This window comes from Suricata suricatta, chromosome 3, assembly GCF_006229205.1.
Source record: "Suricata suricatta isolate VVHF042 chromosome 3, meerkat_22Aug2017_6uvM2_HiC, whole genome shotgun sequence".
In the NCBI taxonomy this organism is placed as follows: Eukaryota; Metazoa; Chordata; class Mammalia; order Carnivora; family Herpestidae; genus Suricata; species Suricata suricatta.
This window is the reverse complement of record NC_043702.1, coordinates 32,899,564-32,917,206: the sequence shown is the minus strand read 5'-3', so window position 1 is coordinate 32,917,206 and position 17,643 is coordinate 32,899,564. Positions and strand designations below refer to the sequence as shown.

The 17,643-nt window shown below is 40.6% G+C and overlaps 1 protein-coding gene across 6 annotated transcripts in view; it reads right to left on the bottom strand.

The window, feature by feature from the left end:
• The window catches only part of FLACC1 (flagellum associated containing coiled-coil domains 1), a 35,955-nt gene extending 25,150 nt beyond the window's left edge, over nt 1-10,805 (bottom strand). Inside the window, exons 1-4 of one of the 6 annotated variants that reach the window (XM_029934079.1) lie at nt 10,285-10,805; nt 8,391-8,824; nt 1,600-1,757; nt 485-559 (exon numbers count right to left, since the gene is read on the bottom strand). In XM_029934079.1, coding sequence (XP_029789939.1) covers nt 485-559; nt 1,600-1,712 — 188 coding nt within the window. In that variant the 5' untranslated portion in view covers nt 1,713-1,757; nt 8,391-8,824; nt 10,285-10,805. Of the gene's footprint in view, nt 1-484; nt 563-1,599; nt 1,758-8,390; nt 8,825-10,284 lie in introns of those variants that run through there. The other 5 variants (XM_029934080.1, XM_029934081.1, XM_029934084.1 and 2 more) reach the window with 5 other exon arrangements.
• Nucleotides 10,806-17,643: the final 6,838 nt, after the last annotated feature.

Genomic DNA, 17,643 nt, shown 5'->3' with positions numbered 1-17,643 from the left:
CAGGAGCAGAGACCACTATATTCACTGCTGTCTCCTGAAACCTGAAGTAATGTCAAACAAATAGTAGGGGGTCAATAAATATTTTCCAAATAAATTGAATACAAAGGAACATGCACATGCCTAAACCTAAGTTATACTTATAAACTTAACAAAATATGGATAAAAATTTAGTTTTTGAGTAAAAATAGAGCTGCCATCCACAGAAAAACCTTAGACAGAGAACAGTAATCAGTAAGAGGGCAAGCCACCACGATAAATGCCTGGGAGGCTCTCCAAGGCTCTTTGCCTATGATATGTTTATCATGTATTGTTCCTCTTATGGCAGGAAATAGTGGCTTTCAAGGGCATCCTAAACAAGAGCTTATTTGTTGTGACTTTGAAGGCGGGTGCAGAGCACCACATAATTTGCCTGTAGGATCTGAGGTTTGGGGGAAATCATTGTGGGTTCTGGCAATTCCTGCCCCATGAACATAAAAATACTTACTTTGGGGCAACAACAGGTTTTGCTGTTGGTGGGGTGTAATTTTGTTTTTTTGCAGCTGGAGGATGAGGAGTTAGCCTGAAAATGCAAAATAGATAATGAAAAAGAGAAAAATTAGAAATACAAAAAACTGTTTTAGCATTCCCAGATTAGGTGGATCCCCGTTATGATCCCAAATGGGAATACATGCTCTGGCTGCTGAAATCTTTAAAATCAGGAAGATCTTGGAAAGTCCCTAGAAGACTTGAGGAGGTTCACTTCCTAGGGCCCCTGGGTTGGCAGCCTGTCCCACAGCTCCCAAAGCTCTTTTCCTCCATGGGGGGTTATGGGGTCCTTTGTTTGGAAGCTGACCTTTCCCTGGGTCACAAACTTTGAGATGTCCTTGTTTTTATTTATTCATTTATTTGTTTGTTTATTTTGATAGAGAGAAAGTGAGAGAGAGAGAGACAGGGACAGGGACAAGAAGGGGCAGAGAGGGAGGGAGAGAGAGAGAATTCCAAGCAGGCTCCATACTGTCAGCACAGAATCTGATGTGGGGTTGGAATCCACAATCTGTGAGACCATGACCTGGGCCAAAATCAAGAGTCAGATTATTGCTTAACCAACTGAGCACCCAGGCAGCCCTGAGACTTCCTCATTTAAAATGAAACTTAACAGAAGTTCATGGGGGAAGGGAGGGGGAAAAATAGTTACAGAGAGGGAGGGAGGCAACCCACAAAAGACTCTTAAATACAGAGAACAGACTGAGGGTGGATGGGGGGGGGGTGGAGGAGAGGTGAAAATGGGTGATGGGCATTGAGGAGGGCATTTGTTGGGATGAGCACTGGGTGTTGTATGTAAGCCAATTTTACAATAAATTATATTAAAAATCATAAAAAGAACACCAAAAAGCAAAAAAAAATATATATGTAAAAATAAAATAAAATGACACTGAGTCTAAGGAGGACTGGCAAGAGCAATGTGCTGCCAATAGGCTGGCTGGGAAAGCTGGGTAAAGCTAGGCTTGCTAGCCTTCTTGGGATTTTGTTGCCAGTTGACTGTTTGATTATACTGCAGGGAAAGAAGGCTGCAAATGGAACTCAAGGGCCCATGTTCTACTCCATCCATATAATCCTTACTTGGGCTTCCCTGTGGAGGGGTTGGTTGGTGGCTGAGGGGTCTTGATTATCTTCTGTGGTCCCAAGTTCCAAGGGTCCCAGCAGGTGCAATAGATGAAAGGGTTGGGGTACATGGCAGGAGGTCTCAGGAGCAGTCTTGGCTATTATTTCGGGAGGTCCTGGTTGAAGTGGGAAAGTAACATCAGAGAATCACACCATTCAGAGTCAAAGCAACAACACTTAGAGACAAATTAGGAAAGATCCACTAAAAGCCCAAGCAGAGATGGCAAATTCTGGGAGCTGTTGATCTGGTGCAGGGTCTTGACTATAGAATAACGTCTCACCCCTTGAAACCCAGTGGACTTGACTTGAAAGCAATTTAAAATATGTCACCATTGAGTGCATATTGTGATCCAAGGACACAATAAGTGGTCAATTATTGTTATCCCAATTTTATAGATGAGGATACTGAGGCTCAGAATGGTCACAGAGGTAGCAAAAAAACTCCTAGGCCCTTCTCCCATCAGGTCACATTAACTCTCACTGAAATGAGGAGAAATCCCTACAGTAGATCTTGCACAAAACTTGTGAAAAATTAACTCTGTTACTCCAATTACAGTGCAAGTGAATGATTCAATTTCTTATCCCTGTTCCCCTGCCTGAATTATAGATCAAAACTCCCTTCTTGTCTCCATAGAAACAAAACCAAAAATCCCCATTACAGAGGTCTGTGTGAAAGACAATTATCAAATAAACATGGAGACTTGACCACACTTGTTTATCTTCTTTATTTTCAAGATCCCCGTAAAAATGATAGTACAGGATTGTGCGATCGTAGAAAAAATATATTGGTCTCTGCCCCCAGTTCCTGACACAGGGCTCCTGAAAACCTTGGGGATCCCTAAGTGATAAGAGCGCTAAGAACAGCTGTTGTTCTAATGAGGCAGCTCTGGGTGGGCTCTGGGGTGGGGGCTGGTCACCAGAAAAACCAAGACATGTTTAAAAACTTGGAGATATCAGCCTCAGCCCCTGCCCCCATCCTCCCAGGAGGGGAGAGAGGCTGGAAATGGAGTTAATAACCAATCATACTGTGAGGAAGTTTCCATAAAACTCCCAGCAGTGTGGGAGTTGGTGAAATCTGGGTTGGCAAAGACATTCACACTCAGGGGGATGACGCACCCCGACTCCATTAGGACAGAAGCTCCTATGCTCAGGACCCTCCCAGACTGCTCACCGTATGTATTGTTTCATCTGGCTGCTCATCTGTATCCTTTATCATATCCTTTAATAAATTGCTAAATGCAAGTAACCATTTTCCTGAGTTCTGTGAGCTGACCTAGTAAATTAATGGAACCCAAGGAAGGGGTTACAGAAACCTTTGATTTCTAGCTGACTGGTCAGATGCACAGACGACAACCTGTATTTGCGATTGGCATCTCGAGTGGGGATGGTGAGTGCAGTCACGTGGGACTGAGTCCTTACCTGTGGGACCTGGGCTATCTCCAGCTAGAGGGTGTCAGAATTGAGGTAAATTGTAGGATGCCCTGCTGGTGTTTCAGAGAATTACTTGGTAAAGGGAAAACCCACATATATCTGGTGTCACAAGTGTTGTGAGGACATGGTCATGAAAGCAAAGGAGGCACATAAAAGGAAGGACTGTTTTTTCTCCTATTTCAAGGATTAAAAGAGGTTTAATTTGACAAGAAGAGGGAGAGTGGGAAAGAGACAGAAATGCACAAGTGTTGTCCATCAAGTTCGACACACTAACTCTCCCTGTCAGCACACCATAGGAAGCTGTAGCCTATGCACCTGCAAAATGGGTGCAAACCAGAAGGGGCCGACTAAAGACTCAGGACGTGGAAATGGCGGATTATTGGATAACACTGACAGGCCTCTGGCAGATCTGTTGGAACGCACAGTAAGCCAGATAATGCACCCTCCCCCCAAACATGTCCATGTCCCCAGTCCTGGAACCTGTGGATATGTGCGATAAGACGACTTGCAGCTGTGATTAAGTTAATGCTCTTGAGAAGGGAGATTATCTCAGATTATCTATGTGGGCCCAAGGTAATCATAAACCTCCTTATAAAAGGGAGGGTCGGAGTCAGAGAAGAAAATATGATGGTGGAAAAGGAGGTAGGAGGGGTCGAGGAAAGGCCACAAGCCAAGAATTGTGGGCACTTTTAGAAATTGGAAAAGGCAAAGAAATGATTCTCTACCAGAGCCTCCAGAAGGAACGAAGTCTTGTCAACACCTTGATTTTAAGCCAGTCAGATCCATTTCAGACATCTGACTTCAGAACTAGTAAGAGAATAAGTTCATATTGTTTTAAGCCACTAAATTTGTGACAGAGCAGTTATAATAGGAAACAGAGCGATTGGGGTGATATTACTAGTAGAAACATAGAAACCTAGGGAGCCTGGGTGGCTCAGTCAGTTTAGTGTTCAACTCCTGATTTCAGCCCAGGTCATGATCTCACAGTTCGTGAGATAGAACCCAGAATTGAGTTCTGCACTGAGTATGGACCCTGCTTGGGATTCTGTCTCCCACTCTCTCTGCCACTCCCGTGTTCATGCTCTCATGTTCTCTTTCAAAATAAATAAACATTAAAAAAAAAAAAAGAAACGTAGAGACCTAAGAAAATAAAAGTTATGTAACACAATTTAATTTTTAAATGATATCAGTGGATTATTTGATAAAAAAGAAAAACCAATGCCAAAATGTTAGGAGAACCAACAGACCAATAGAAGGATTACAATGATAGCGGATTTCACTCAAATTTCCAAGTCAGTGACTGGTTTCCAATAGTACACTAGAATAAATTTGCTTAAGAATCAGCTGAAAAAATGAAACAAGTGTTTTTCTGTAACATGACTGATGCTTGAGAAACCCGGTTGTGTGGTCTGATGATTTTTAGAGCTAAAGGGAATCATAACTTGAGTCAACTTTACAGATTAGGAAATTGAAACTCTAAGAGATGAAGTGATTCCTGGGCCACCTGTAAATGCTCATCTAACAGCAAAGATACTTACAGACCCTTGCTGTGAGTACTGTGCTAGATGCTGGGGAACACGGAACACTTGCACTGTGTCCTTAGGGAACTTGTGGTACCATCAGGAAGGGAGCTGAGTGGGCTGTGCAGCTAGGGCCAGAGACCCGGCCTTGGAAGAAAGGCAGGATGTACAGGTGGAGGCAGGTACAGGATGGGCTGTGCCCTGGTGCAGGGTAGCACCAAGGTCTGGGCTAGAAAGGAGGCAAAGAGACTGGGTAAACAGTGGAGGCCTAAAGACTAGATGACAAGGCTGCCATATGTAGCTGTCTGCATTCTGCTGTTCATAGGGACCCAGTCAGGAGATCTCAGGGAGACAGGGCCAGAGAAGCAGTTGGGGTGGAATGTCCTAGCCAAGAAGATGATGCCCAGGGGCTAGGATTCAGGGGAGGGTCTGAAACGAGGATGCAGCAAGAGCAAGAGGGAGGCTTTGCTGATGCTTTGGACCTTGTATCTGCTTCCTGCAAGGACAGGGGCCGATCGTGAACTTGGGGGCCTTAGCGGGAGTCCCTGGCACAGGAAGCGAGAAGCTGAGGAGGCCAGCTCCAAGCAACTGCCTTCTTTATTCAATTTCTTGCCTGCCCAACAGGACTGTGTGGTTCTTGAAGGGCAGGACTCCACTGTGTCATTCTCTGTGTCCCCATGGATGCTGGAAAAACGACTTGTCCACAATGGTATTTGATAAATATTTGTTGTCTACTAAACTGAGTGGCTGTAACCACAGGGACCGAGTCAACAAGAAGAAAGGAGATCCACAGATGAACTACAAAAATGTAACTATTGTTACAAAGTTATGGATACTATTAAAAATTAGAATTAAAAAACCAAAATGATTGGTAAATTATTGAAGAGTAATAGAGTTTTACATAGATTTTAGCTGATTTTTTAAAAGCCTGTGGGAACATGAAATGCTTAAGAATAATGATATACAATGGCATATATGCAATGGATACAATTACATACACGCATGTACCTATATGTACCAAAGCTAGAAAATGATATGGTTAAAAATGAAAATTGGGCCAGAATATCAGGAATATGTTTTTTTCTTCCTCCAAAATATTAATTTATTTTTTATTTTAAAGTTTATTCATTTTGAAAGAGAGAAAAAGTGTGAGAGAGAGAGAGACAGAGACAGAGACAGAGAGCAAGTGGGGGAACAAAAGAGGGAGAGAAAGAATTCCCAGCAGGCTCTGACACAGGGCTTGAACTCTTAAACTGTGAGATCCTGACCTGAACTGAAATCAAAAGTCAGATGCTTAACCAACTAAGCCACCCAAGCGCCACTGTCAACATTCTTTACTAAAATTTTCCTTGCATTTTTGAGTCAGGTGGGCCTGACTTTGCCCAACAGCTCCAACTGCTTCACTGCTCCGGGACCTCAAAACATTTACTTTTACTTTTCTGAATCTCAGTTTCCTCACCTGCAAAATGGGGACATGGAAGTTCATGCCTCACTGGGCTGTAACACACAAGAAATGAGGCCATGTCAGGAAAGCTCTTGGCATACTGCCTGTACACATTAGGCTCTCAAAACCTGGTAACTAAGGTTAGGAATATTATAAACCCTAGTGATTTTTTTACACACAGAAGCTTTTATCGCTAATATTTGGAGATAATAGGTTTATTTGTATATGTGTTAAATTGAAATGGGCTCACTGTAAAGAAAATCATGATATAGGAAAGCCTCAGGGGACAAAAATTATCTAACACCTAGAGATGACCACTGAAAATATTTTGGTTAATAACCTCTAGAATTCTCTCTAAAGAAACAGGTTTAAATAATTTTCCATAAATGGGAAAAACTATAGATGCATTCTACATTTTCTTTTTATCAACAATGTCATGAGCTTCTTTTAATATCAGTAACTATAGAGATATCATCTTTTTTTTTTATAGGTTTAGAAATGTTTATTTTTGTGTGAGAGAGAGAGTGCAGGAGAGGGACAGAAAGACAAAAAAAAGAGAGAATCTCAAACAGGTTCCACACTGTCAGCACAGAGCCTGGCGGGGGGGCTCGAACTCACAAACTGTGAGATCATGACCTGAGCCAAAACCAAGAGTTGGACTTTTAACTGACTAGTCACCCAGGTGCCCCGACATATTGTCATTTTTTAAACTTAAGTTTATTGTGGAGAAATTTTTTTAAATGCACAAAAGTAAAGAAAACAGTATAGTGAACCACCAGTCACCCAACAATTAGCAATTTATGGCTAATCTCATTTATCTATACCCAGCCCATTCCTCTAAAAGCAGATTAATTAATTAATTAATTAATTAATTTTTATTTTTTAAAGTTTATTGTCAAATTGGTTTCCATACATACCAGATTATTTTAAAACAAATTTAAAGTAAATCCATAATTCAAATTATACTTAAGGCAAATCTATAGAACAAGTCTAAGATTTATTTCTATATCATTATGGCTACATGAATTTCCATCCTACAGACATATCCATTATATTTTTAGCCGGTTCTGTATTGATGAACATTTGGGTTTTGTCTTTTCTTTTTTTTCTATTGTAAACAATGCCTTGGTGTACATTCTTTTGCTTTTAAAAAGTAAAGGCCTCTCCTTCCAAACCCTTACACAGATAAATACTCAAAAGATTTAACAACTAGTAAGACATGGCTATTGAACAATCAAAAGAGCCCTGGTCTATCAGGCTGTACCGGGCTTCTGCAGGACTCCACCCCTACTCCTGTGCCACGCATTAACCCTTAGTTGCCTAGTCAGGAGGAGGTCTGGGAGTACCCGAGGAGGGGCTGGGGCAACCAACGTGGCAGGCAGGACATCTGAATGGCTTGGAAAATGAATAGTTGATCCTTGAATAACAATAGTTTGAACTGTGCAGGTCCACTTATATGTTGATTTTTTTCAATAAATATAATGGAAAAATTTTTGGAGATTTGTGACAATTTGGAAAAACTCACAGCTGAACCATGTAGCCTAGGAACACCAAGAGAAATTAAGAAAAAGTTAGGTATTAAAGTAAGACTAGAGTATATAATACATAAAAGATAAAAATATGTGTTAATTGACTGTATGTTATGGGTAAGGCTTATGGCCAACAGTAGGCTATTAGTAGTTATGTTTTTGAGGAATCGAAAGTTATACTAGGATTTTTGATTGCATGGGGGTCACTGTCCCTACCCCTGACATTGTTCAAGGCTCAACTGTATATGTAACCAGTATGGTGGCATTTCAATATTTCAATGACTGAAATGTCAACCCTCTACTTCTAATAGTCTCCCACCAGGAAACCAATGTTAACAGGCTTTTTGGGGGTGTATACTTCCAGAAACGTTCTATGAATATGAATATATATAATATATATAAAGTCTAAAAAAATTTTACAGAAATGAGAGTATACTTTACACACTATGCCATGTATTTGCTCTTTTTATACAACAGGGTATCTAGTAGCTATTTCCACATTGGCATAGATAGATCTACTGCATCCACTGGCTTGATGTTGCATTGTATGGCTTTAAGACCATAGAGGGGTGTGTGTGTGTGTGTGTGTGTGTGTGTGTGTGTGTGTGTGTGAGATCACCCATGTGTGATTTAGGATTCATTCCCCCTATTCTTTTCCTTTCCTGTATTTCTCCCTAATGATTTTACCTGAGGTTCAGGCAACTGAATGTGTCAATCGGTGACACTGTAGTCACCAGTGAACAGCTGAGCTTTCAGAAAGGTCACTATTTAGTGCTAATAACCAGATGGAGAAAATACATAAAACAACTTTTCCAAAAAGCTTACCTGGGACTGCTCAAAGATTTGTTTCTCCCATGTGGTCCTTTTCCAAGTCAAAGTCTTAAAGATATCACAATTTCATAGAGAAACTGTTTCTCATCAATGTAAAATAAGCATTCATTTTAGATGAAATCTAGAAGTTCCAGAACTCGAGACTTTGGTCATTCCAAGTGATTGAAATGCTAAAACAGGAAATCCACAGTATGTGTAGGGCAGAGAAACGGACTTGCAGTAAATCCAGTCAAGGCTTTTACAAAGGCTGAACTGGCACAAGCACAAAGTTCCCTTCTGAGGAGAGTCCAGTTTGAATCCTTCAGTGTTGTAATGAAAGTCAAACTAGAGGAGAAAGTCAACATTTCATTCAGACTCTCTTGACTTGGGCCTTGAGTTGTAAGGTTTGTCCTTGGGAGATGGCAGGTGAAGGTTTGTTTCTTTTATTGCTATGGAAACAGAATGGCAGCACCTCATTGGCTCAGGCACTCAGCTTTTAAAGAGAAGGCTGGAGAAGCAGCCAGCTAACAAATTCTCCAAGACATAAGACAAAATATACTTCAGATATGCTTTCGGAGGGGGACGCGTGGGTGGCCCAGTCAGTTAAGCATCAGATTTCAGCTCCGGTCATGATCTTCCCTGTGAGTTCGAATCCTGTGTTGGGCTCTGTGCTGACAGCTTCAAGCCTAGAGCCTGCTTCAATTCTGTGTCTCCCTCGCTCTCTGCCTCTCTCTCTCTCTCTCTCTCAAAAATAAATAAACATTTAAAAAAGATATACTTTCTGAGGAAATAGATTTAAACAGCACTCTTAAACTTAATTGGCCTATGGCAGTAGTTGCCAGACAGGAGGAGAATTTTAAGTTCTTCTTCTATCATTTGCTTACAGAAACCTAAAACTCTAAAGCAAGCACTTAACTTCCTTGAAACTCGGGCTTTGAAATCTGTGAAAATACAAATCCCCTAGGCAGGAATCCTTTTCAGTTGCCAAGGAGTTTGAAATTCACCCTCCCCTAAGTTTTCTTAAGCAGAAAAGCTGCTTTTTCTCATTATAGGAAAAAAACATGCATGCTTAATGACAGACAAACGGCTTTCATGCCGTTTTATTCTACTGCAACTCACTATAAGAAATATATTTTACACATCTTATGATAAAAAGTTGTTGCCTGGGGGCACCTGGGTGGCTCAGTTAGTTGAGCGTCTGACTTCAGCTTGGCTTATGATCTCACTGTTTGTGAGTTCGAGCCCGAGTCACGCTCTGTGCTGACAGCTCAGAGCCTGGAGCCTGCTTCAGATTCTCTCTTTTCCTCTCTCTCTCTCTCTCTCTCTCTCTCTCTCTCTTTGCCCCTCCCTGACTCATGCGATATCCCAATAATAAATATATTAAAAAATTTTTTTAAGTTGCCTGAAATAATACCTTTATTACATGCTACTTCATCCATTTTTTTCTTTGATTTAAAATGAAAACTCATTATAAATCCACTTGATTTCATGATCCACTGGTAGGTCACAATCCATGGTTTACAAAACATTGTTATAAATTCATCCATTCATTTGACTTCACATTTATTATCTACTGTATGCCAGTTATTGTTGTAAGGTGTGGGGATATACTCAGTTCCTGTGCCTGTAGAACTTAAATGTTTATTTTTGAGAGAGACCGACAGACAAAGTGTGAGCAGGGGAGGGCCAGAGAGAGAGGGAGACACAGAATCCGAAGCAGGTTCCAGGCTCTGAGCTGTCAGCACAGAGCCTGATGCGGGGCTCAAACTCACGGACTGTAAGATCATGACCTGGGCCAAAGTCCGACGCTTAACTGACTGAGTCGCCCGGGCATCCTTCTGTGCCCATAGAACTTAGAGGCTAGTGGGAAAGCAGATAATAAATTCAATAAAAGCACAATGAAACTTACATTAAGGGCCTCACCAGATGCAGTGGAAGTGTACAGCAGGGACTTCTAATGAGTCAGACAACAATTTTTGTCAGAGAAGGGATTTGGCTGGTTTTCATATTAGAAAGATCATTTTGACTGCAACTCTGTTGAGAAACAATTAGATAGGCCAACTCAGGAGGCAGGAAAAACAGTAAGGGGTTTTGGGACACATGAGACACAATGGTGGGCGTGGCTGAGGGAGTTGCAGTAGGGATGGAGAAGGGAGGACACAGTAAGACTTGGTGATTGATCAGATGTCACAGGAAAAAGGAGGAGGCAATAATGGTTCATGGGTTTCTAGCTCAAGCAATTGAGTAGATGGCAGTGTGTTTATTGAGATGAGAAAGTCTAGGGGATAAACAGGCTCAAGGGAGCAGATCATGACTTTGGACTTGGATACATTGAGTTTGAGGTGCCATCAACCCAAATGGTTGATGTCCATTAGAGTTTGTTCTGTGATTTGGGAGTTCGAAAGAAGAGTCAGGGCCAGAAACACTTTAGGAGTTTTCAGGGTAGGTAGAAAGGGAGTGGATGAGATCACACAGGGGAAGGGTGTAAGAAGAGAATAGTTTCTAGAAAAGAGCCCTGAGGAATACCACCAATATTTATGACAGTACTTCTTAAAGCGTCGACTATGTTGTAGTTTAAATGTGTATATCATCACTTGAATGAAAGAAAAACGTTCATTAGTTTCATGAAACATGAAGTGTGTACGTAGTGCTAGGAAACTGATGTAGACTCAGCAATGTCATTGGAGAATAGGGCATTTTTCATCTTTCTGTCATGCCAATCTCAGTGAGTCAACTGAGGGGAGCCTTGTGGTTACACTCTGGCTGTGCCAACTCCAAGCACCATGGGCAGACTAGATAGAGACAAACTTCAAAAACAAAGAAGGAGGGAAAGCAGTTACAAAGAAAATAATGAGTAGATGTGACTCATCTGGTCAAATCCATCTCCATCTAGAGAGCAGATATTACTTCAAATCTGTTTGTGTGAAATTTTATATTTAAATGCTTTCTCACAATAAATAAATAAAAAAGCAGGATTTGGATCTTGTGTAGAGAGTGGCTAAGAGCAAAGATACAAAGGAAACAGGCACAGAAGGAAGTCACTTGACTGGGTCAACGCTTAGCACTAATTACCACTACTTTAGGATTTTTGTTTCCACCTTTCTTCTCTTTAGACATGAGCACAAATTTGTCAGAAGCAAAACAACCGAGGGGAAGGAAATGAAGGCTTTTAGGGGATAAGTGTTAACTGATCTTCTCTTGGATTGAATTTAGGGAAACTTTGGCATTGCACAAAAAGGCTCTTCCCAAAGACCCAGGAAGGGGACTGATGCTGCTAACAACATTCTCAGTAACTTTCCCATGCAATGTGTCTCAGTATTTGGAATGGAGGTGTAGGAGGCCAGAATAAATAGTATAAGACAGTAGAGGTTGAATAAATAAATTAGAGAAATTGTGACTTAAGAATCCAACTAGATCATCAAAATTAGCTTGCGTACTGGGTTTGGAAATGGGCACCCCCTTGTGTGATGCTGTAGCCCTAGTGAAGTGACAAATATGATCAGCCAGTGAATACTTGGAGGCTTTCCATTTGGATAGCCCTATTTGTGGCTTTCTGAGAATATTCTCAGTGTGGAAAAGACAATGTCCAAGTTGCTCAATTTCTTTTCATCATTTCTTGTCTTTGAAGATCTCATTTTAGGGTGCTATGCTAAGTGCCACTGACTCATTCAGCTGTTCCCAAATGGGCCCTTGCCAGAGAGCCACAGGAATTAGATAAGCACCTGCAGTGCCACTCTAACACCCAGAAAAAGAGGCTACTTCCCTGAGCTCTGGTCTTTAGAGGGATCTGAATATCACAGGTGTACTCAAAATCTAAGTTCATTAAGGAACACATAGGCACTTGATCAGCGCTGCAACGGCAGGACCCACAACCCTAAACATCTGTTGTTCTCATCAGTGACATCATTTAGGATCCAGGGGAATGCTTCTCCACACCTCTTGTGCTTTGTCTTCAAAACAAAAGATGACTGTGTCAAAATGCTATGAAGATATTTGTCTTTGTGAGTTTGAGCCCCTCATCAGGCTCTGTGCTGACAGCTCAGAGCCTGGAACCTGCTTCGGATTCTGTGTCTCCCTCTCTCTCTGGCCCTCCCCTGCTCACACTTTGTCTGTCGGTCTCTCTCAAAAATAAACATTTAAGTTCTACAGGCACAGGAACTGGGTATATCCCCACACCTTACAACAATAACTGGCATACAATAGATAATAAATGTGAAGTCAAATGAATGGATGAATTTATAACAAATTTAGTTTTTTGGAAATAGCTTTTCTCCTTTCCCTCCCTTCCCCTTCCCCTTCTCTTCTCTTCTCTAGACTCCACACACAGTGCAGGGCTTGAAATCACAACCCTGAGATCAAGAACTCAGATTGAGTCAAATGCTCCACTGATGGAGCCACCCAGGTGCCTTGTCTTTCTTTTTCTCTTTCTTTTTCTTCCTTCCTTCCTTCCTTCCTTTCTTTTCTTCTTTCTTTCTTTCCTTTCTCTTTCCTTCTTCTTCCTTCCTTCCTTTCTTCTTCCTTTCTCTTTCTTTCTTTCTTTTTCTTTCTTTCTTTCTTTCTTTCTTTCTTTCTTTCTTTCTTTCTTTCTTTCTTTCTTTCTTTCTTTCTTTCTTTCTTTCTTTCTTTTTCTTTCTTTCTTTCTTTCTTTCTTTCCTTCCTTCCTTCCTTCCTTCCTTCCTTCCTTCCTTCCTTCCTTCCTTCCTTCCTTCCTCTCTTTCCGTTCCTTCCTTTTTCTTTCTTTCTCTTTCTTTCAAGAGACAGAAGTTTATTGAAAACACTGCAAGGAAGTGTTGGGCACGACAGCAAACGAGAGACTGTCTGCAGTGAGGCAGTGGTGAGGAGCCACAGTTATAGGGTGAAGTGAGGGAGTATGGGAACATATGGAATTTCCTTTTTTTTTTTTTTTCTTTTGCTAATCTTAGGGACTGTGTCTGGTAATTGATCAGTTAGGGCATATGGTTATTTCGAAGTGGGCTGCTTAATGAGACTCTCTGCATTCAGCTTGGCGATGGTGGTGGGCCCTTCTGCCTTGCTCAAGCTATTCCTAAAAGGGGCCTCTGCATTCCTCCCTCACAGACTGACAATGACAAATCTTTGGCATTTGGATGGAGGTCTTGTCTTTCGTGGCTTCCTCCTGCTAAATGAGGGGCACAGAGATGTATCTACCTATGGGTCAACATTGGTCAGTGGGAATTTATATGTAGGAATTATGAAAGGCAGAGGCAGCCGAATCCAAGGTAGACAACATGCATACATTTCTCTGAGTAGAAAGGATCACTTATTGGCTTGAAGTTATGGCAGTGAAGGAATCTTGCCACCATGTGGAGAGACATCAGAAAAGACAATGAAATAAGATTATTATTATTGTAATGAGAAAGAGAAGCCTGAATACAAGGCCTTTGATCGTTGACCAAAATCTTCTTCCAGTCCAGGAGTTTAACCAATTAAAAAAGAGAGAGATCAATCCTCTAAAGTGCCAATTTGAGTATTCATATCTTCTAGCAACTGTCACATTAATGTGGTAATCTGGATTAACATAACATTCTGGTTTATAAAAATTTTTTTAAATATTTATTTTTGAGAGAGAGAGAGCAAGAAGGAGAGAGAGAGTGTGAACATGGGAGAGGCAGAGAGAGGGAGACACAGAATCCTAAGCAGGCTCCAGGCTCTGAGCTGTCCGCACACAGCCCAAAGCAGGGCTCAAACTCACGAACTGTGAGATCATGACCTGAGCTGCAGTCAGATGCTTACCCACCTGAGCTACCCCGGCACTCCCATAACATTCTGCCTTAATAAAGCATAAGTTCTTCCTTGAGATGCAGTCAGGATATCAAGGGCCATTTGGTTTTGGAAGGCTACCTTTTGAATTTATTGGTGACTGCATCTTGGGCTTAGTTAAAGGTGGCCACTGTATGCTTGGCTAAAGCCTTTTGTTGCAATTTCATATCAATAGAGGGAGCTCCTGGGACAAATATGGCTAAGGGAAAAAACCTATCAGGGAGCCCTCTTTATTTGATGTCTAACCTTAACAATATCCCACTTATGAGGAATCACTGGTAAGCGGGAGAAGACCTGTCTGGCGGTATGGGCATCTCCAAGTACATATCCAATCCATGCACAAGGAAGTGGGACCATCCATTATTTCCATAAGTCCATATTTAACCCCACGGAGTGGGGTCCATTTTGGCTCTTAAGGAGCAATTTTGTCATTCCAGCCATACAGTATTGGTCACGGTGATATTGAGTTATACGATTTTTAGAGAGTCATCTCATTTTCCAGTTGTTCAAATCACCACAGGCCCATTATTCTGTTATTATCCCCACAGAATAACAAGGACGAAGACTGTCTATACATGAGCTACTGTGACACTTTCTCTGAAGTTTATCTCAAGTTGTCTAGCTTAGGTAAACAATAAACATTTAAAGACAATCAGAGCTAGAATTTAACCTCTGCAGAAGTGTTACTGAAACAATTTCTCTCTAAATGCACCTTTATTTCCAGAGACAGCCAAATTAAGACTAATTCATTTAAAAAACAAGTCCAATTTTATTTAAAAATTTTTTTTAAATTTATTTTTGAGAGAGAGAGAAAGAGAAAGCGTGAGTGGGAGAGGGGCAGAGAGAAAGGGAGACACAGAATCTGAAGCAGCAGGCTCTGAGCTGTCAGCACAGAGCCTGACACGGGGCTTAAACTCATGAACCTCAAGATCATGACCTGAGCCAAAGTCGGATGCTTAATCTACTGAGCCACCCAAGTGCCCCCAAACAAATCCAATTTTAATGAACTTGACCTTTCAGCAAGAATAGTGATTGATCATATAGGTTCTTTTAAAATTCACTTTGCTAGAACTTTTTTCTTTTTTAAAAAAATGTTCATTTATTTTGAGAGAGAGAGAGAGTACATATGTCAGCAGGGGGAGGACAGAGAGAGAGAGAATCTGAAAATGGGGTTCGATCTCACAAACCATGGGATCAAGACCTGAGAAGGAATCAAGAGTTGGTCGCTTAACCAAATGAGCCATCCAGTGGCTGGAACTTTTTATAAAGAATCTTGAGATTGAACTTTTAATACACTCTTGAAGCCAGCAGCCAAGCCAAATACTAACCATCAGACATGCTTGCAGTACCTGTAGATTTGGGCAAATTCCTCTTCTCAGGATGCCCAAAATATCCTGAGGCTCCTGCCCCTGCCAGGAAGTGACGTTTATCTGGTAAGGCTGCTGGGAACTCTGTAAGCAAGGTATTAGGCCAGCATTTCCATGGGACTCTCTTGGCTTCATAAAGTGAACCTTAATTCTTTACAGTGGTCTGGTTATATCTGAGTCTTTGTAGGTCTCTTACAAATATGACATTGCAGTGAAAGCCTTGGTAATATAACCGTTTCCAATGGTGTCTTGTTGCAAGGAGAATAGATTCTCACTGAACTTACGCACTCACTGAGAGTCTCTCAATTTCAGAGGGCTCAGGTAGGAAGAAAAGTTAAATGTTTCAATTTGTTCTTAAAGGACTACTTTATCACATTTCTGTAAGTCATAGATATTTTAAGAGAAAACTTTCTCAATCGGGAAGAGCAAACATTAGAGAACTAGCAATGCTTCAAACAAAAATTACAAAAACCATAATCTTCCATAATTCATTCAGTCCCATGTTATTAATTACAGTTGTTTGGATACAGCTTTTTTTCTTAGTTCTGGAAATTCTTACCCAGTTCAGTTTTATGATCTTAAAGATATCAAATATCTGTATTTGACCCCCCCCAAAGTCCTTTGCATGAGTCTCTTTATAGAAAAAACTCATTTTGCAAGAGCATCAGAACAATAACTATAAATGACCAAAAAGCCCCTTAGAAATGGACATGGTTAAAGATCAGAGAGTTCATTATAACGTAACTGACAAGGAAATCCAGTTATTTCTGTGACAAAAAACATTCTCATACTTCAAGTAATGACCTTATGCCAGAACATATAAAAACTTTAGGGATTTTATGTAATTTATAAGACAGTTAGAGCATTTACGCACACACTACAACTTAAAGCTTATCATCATTTATTTGACAGTACTTCCCAAGTAACTTAACATACCAGATAAACAAGCCTAATCAGTAAAAAACAAAAACAAACAAACCCACTTCATTTACAAATTAAATCTCTGGGAAGCTTATTAAAACTCTCAAAGTTTTAAAGCACATACCTAACTAACTAGGATTATAAATCATTAAAGAACTGATAAAGACACAACATAAAAACTTTGGTTTTCTGGGCAGCTAAAAAATAAAATAAAAAAACAACACTTTTGTTTCATTTTCTTATCAAGAGCAGACCAACAACCTGAGGAAACTTTGTCTTCTAACATAGAGAAAAGCATAATTTCAGTCTCATACCAGTGTACCTTTAAAACCCATTCATTTCAACCTTGGTTCATCTTGACCACACATAAAATTCTTTTCTGGAGTTTTCCCTTCATAGACCTTCTACAACTTTTTTGCATTCAGATTTTTGTCCTAAGTCTTTTTTCTCCAAACAAGTAGTCTCATTTTATTTTATTTTATTTTAAAATTTTTATTTATTTTTGATAGAGAGAGACAGAGCACGAGAGGGGGAGGGGCAGAGAGAGGAGACACAGAACTGAAAGCAGGCTCCAGGCTCTGAGCTAGCTGTCAGCACAGAGCCCGATGCGGGGCTCAAACCCATGAACGTGAGATCTGACCTGAGCCGAGGCCGGAGGCTTAATCGACTGATCCACCCAGGCGCCCCACAAGTAGTCTCATTTTAGAACAAAATTACCTTCTTTTCCCCCTAAAAAAATGTATTCTCATTCCTTATGCCCTTCTTACAAGTCTCCTACTTTCCTACACACAGAGTTGCTTTCCTTATCATTTCCATCAGTCTTAATTACATGTAGCAGAATTCCAACTCTTAGAACCTTAGTCTCCAGCAAAAACTAAATAGTAACTAGTTGTGATCTATTACACTAGAATTCTTTAGATTGGCAAGTTTATAAATATATTTCATAATATTTAGGAACATGCATTTTTTCATAGTACCATCTTTCTCTTTTTAAAGTTTATTTTTATTTGTTTCGAGAGAGAGATGAAGCCCGAGCTTCATCCTCTGTTCCTTTGGACTCACCCTTGGGCTGTATTCTTAAGAACTGGAATGAATTTGACACCCAAATCCTGAGAAAAAAAAGGTCTCATCTTTTTAATGTAATATTTTCTGGCCTTAATACAAACTCCCAGATCAAGAGGTATGACTTGTTCATAGAACCC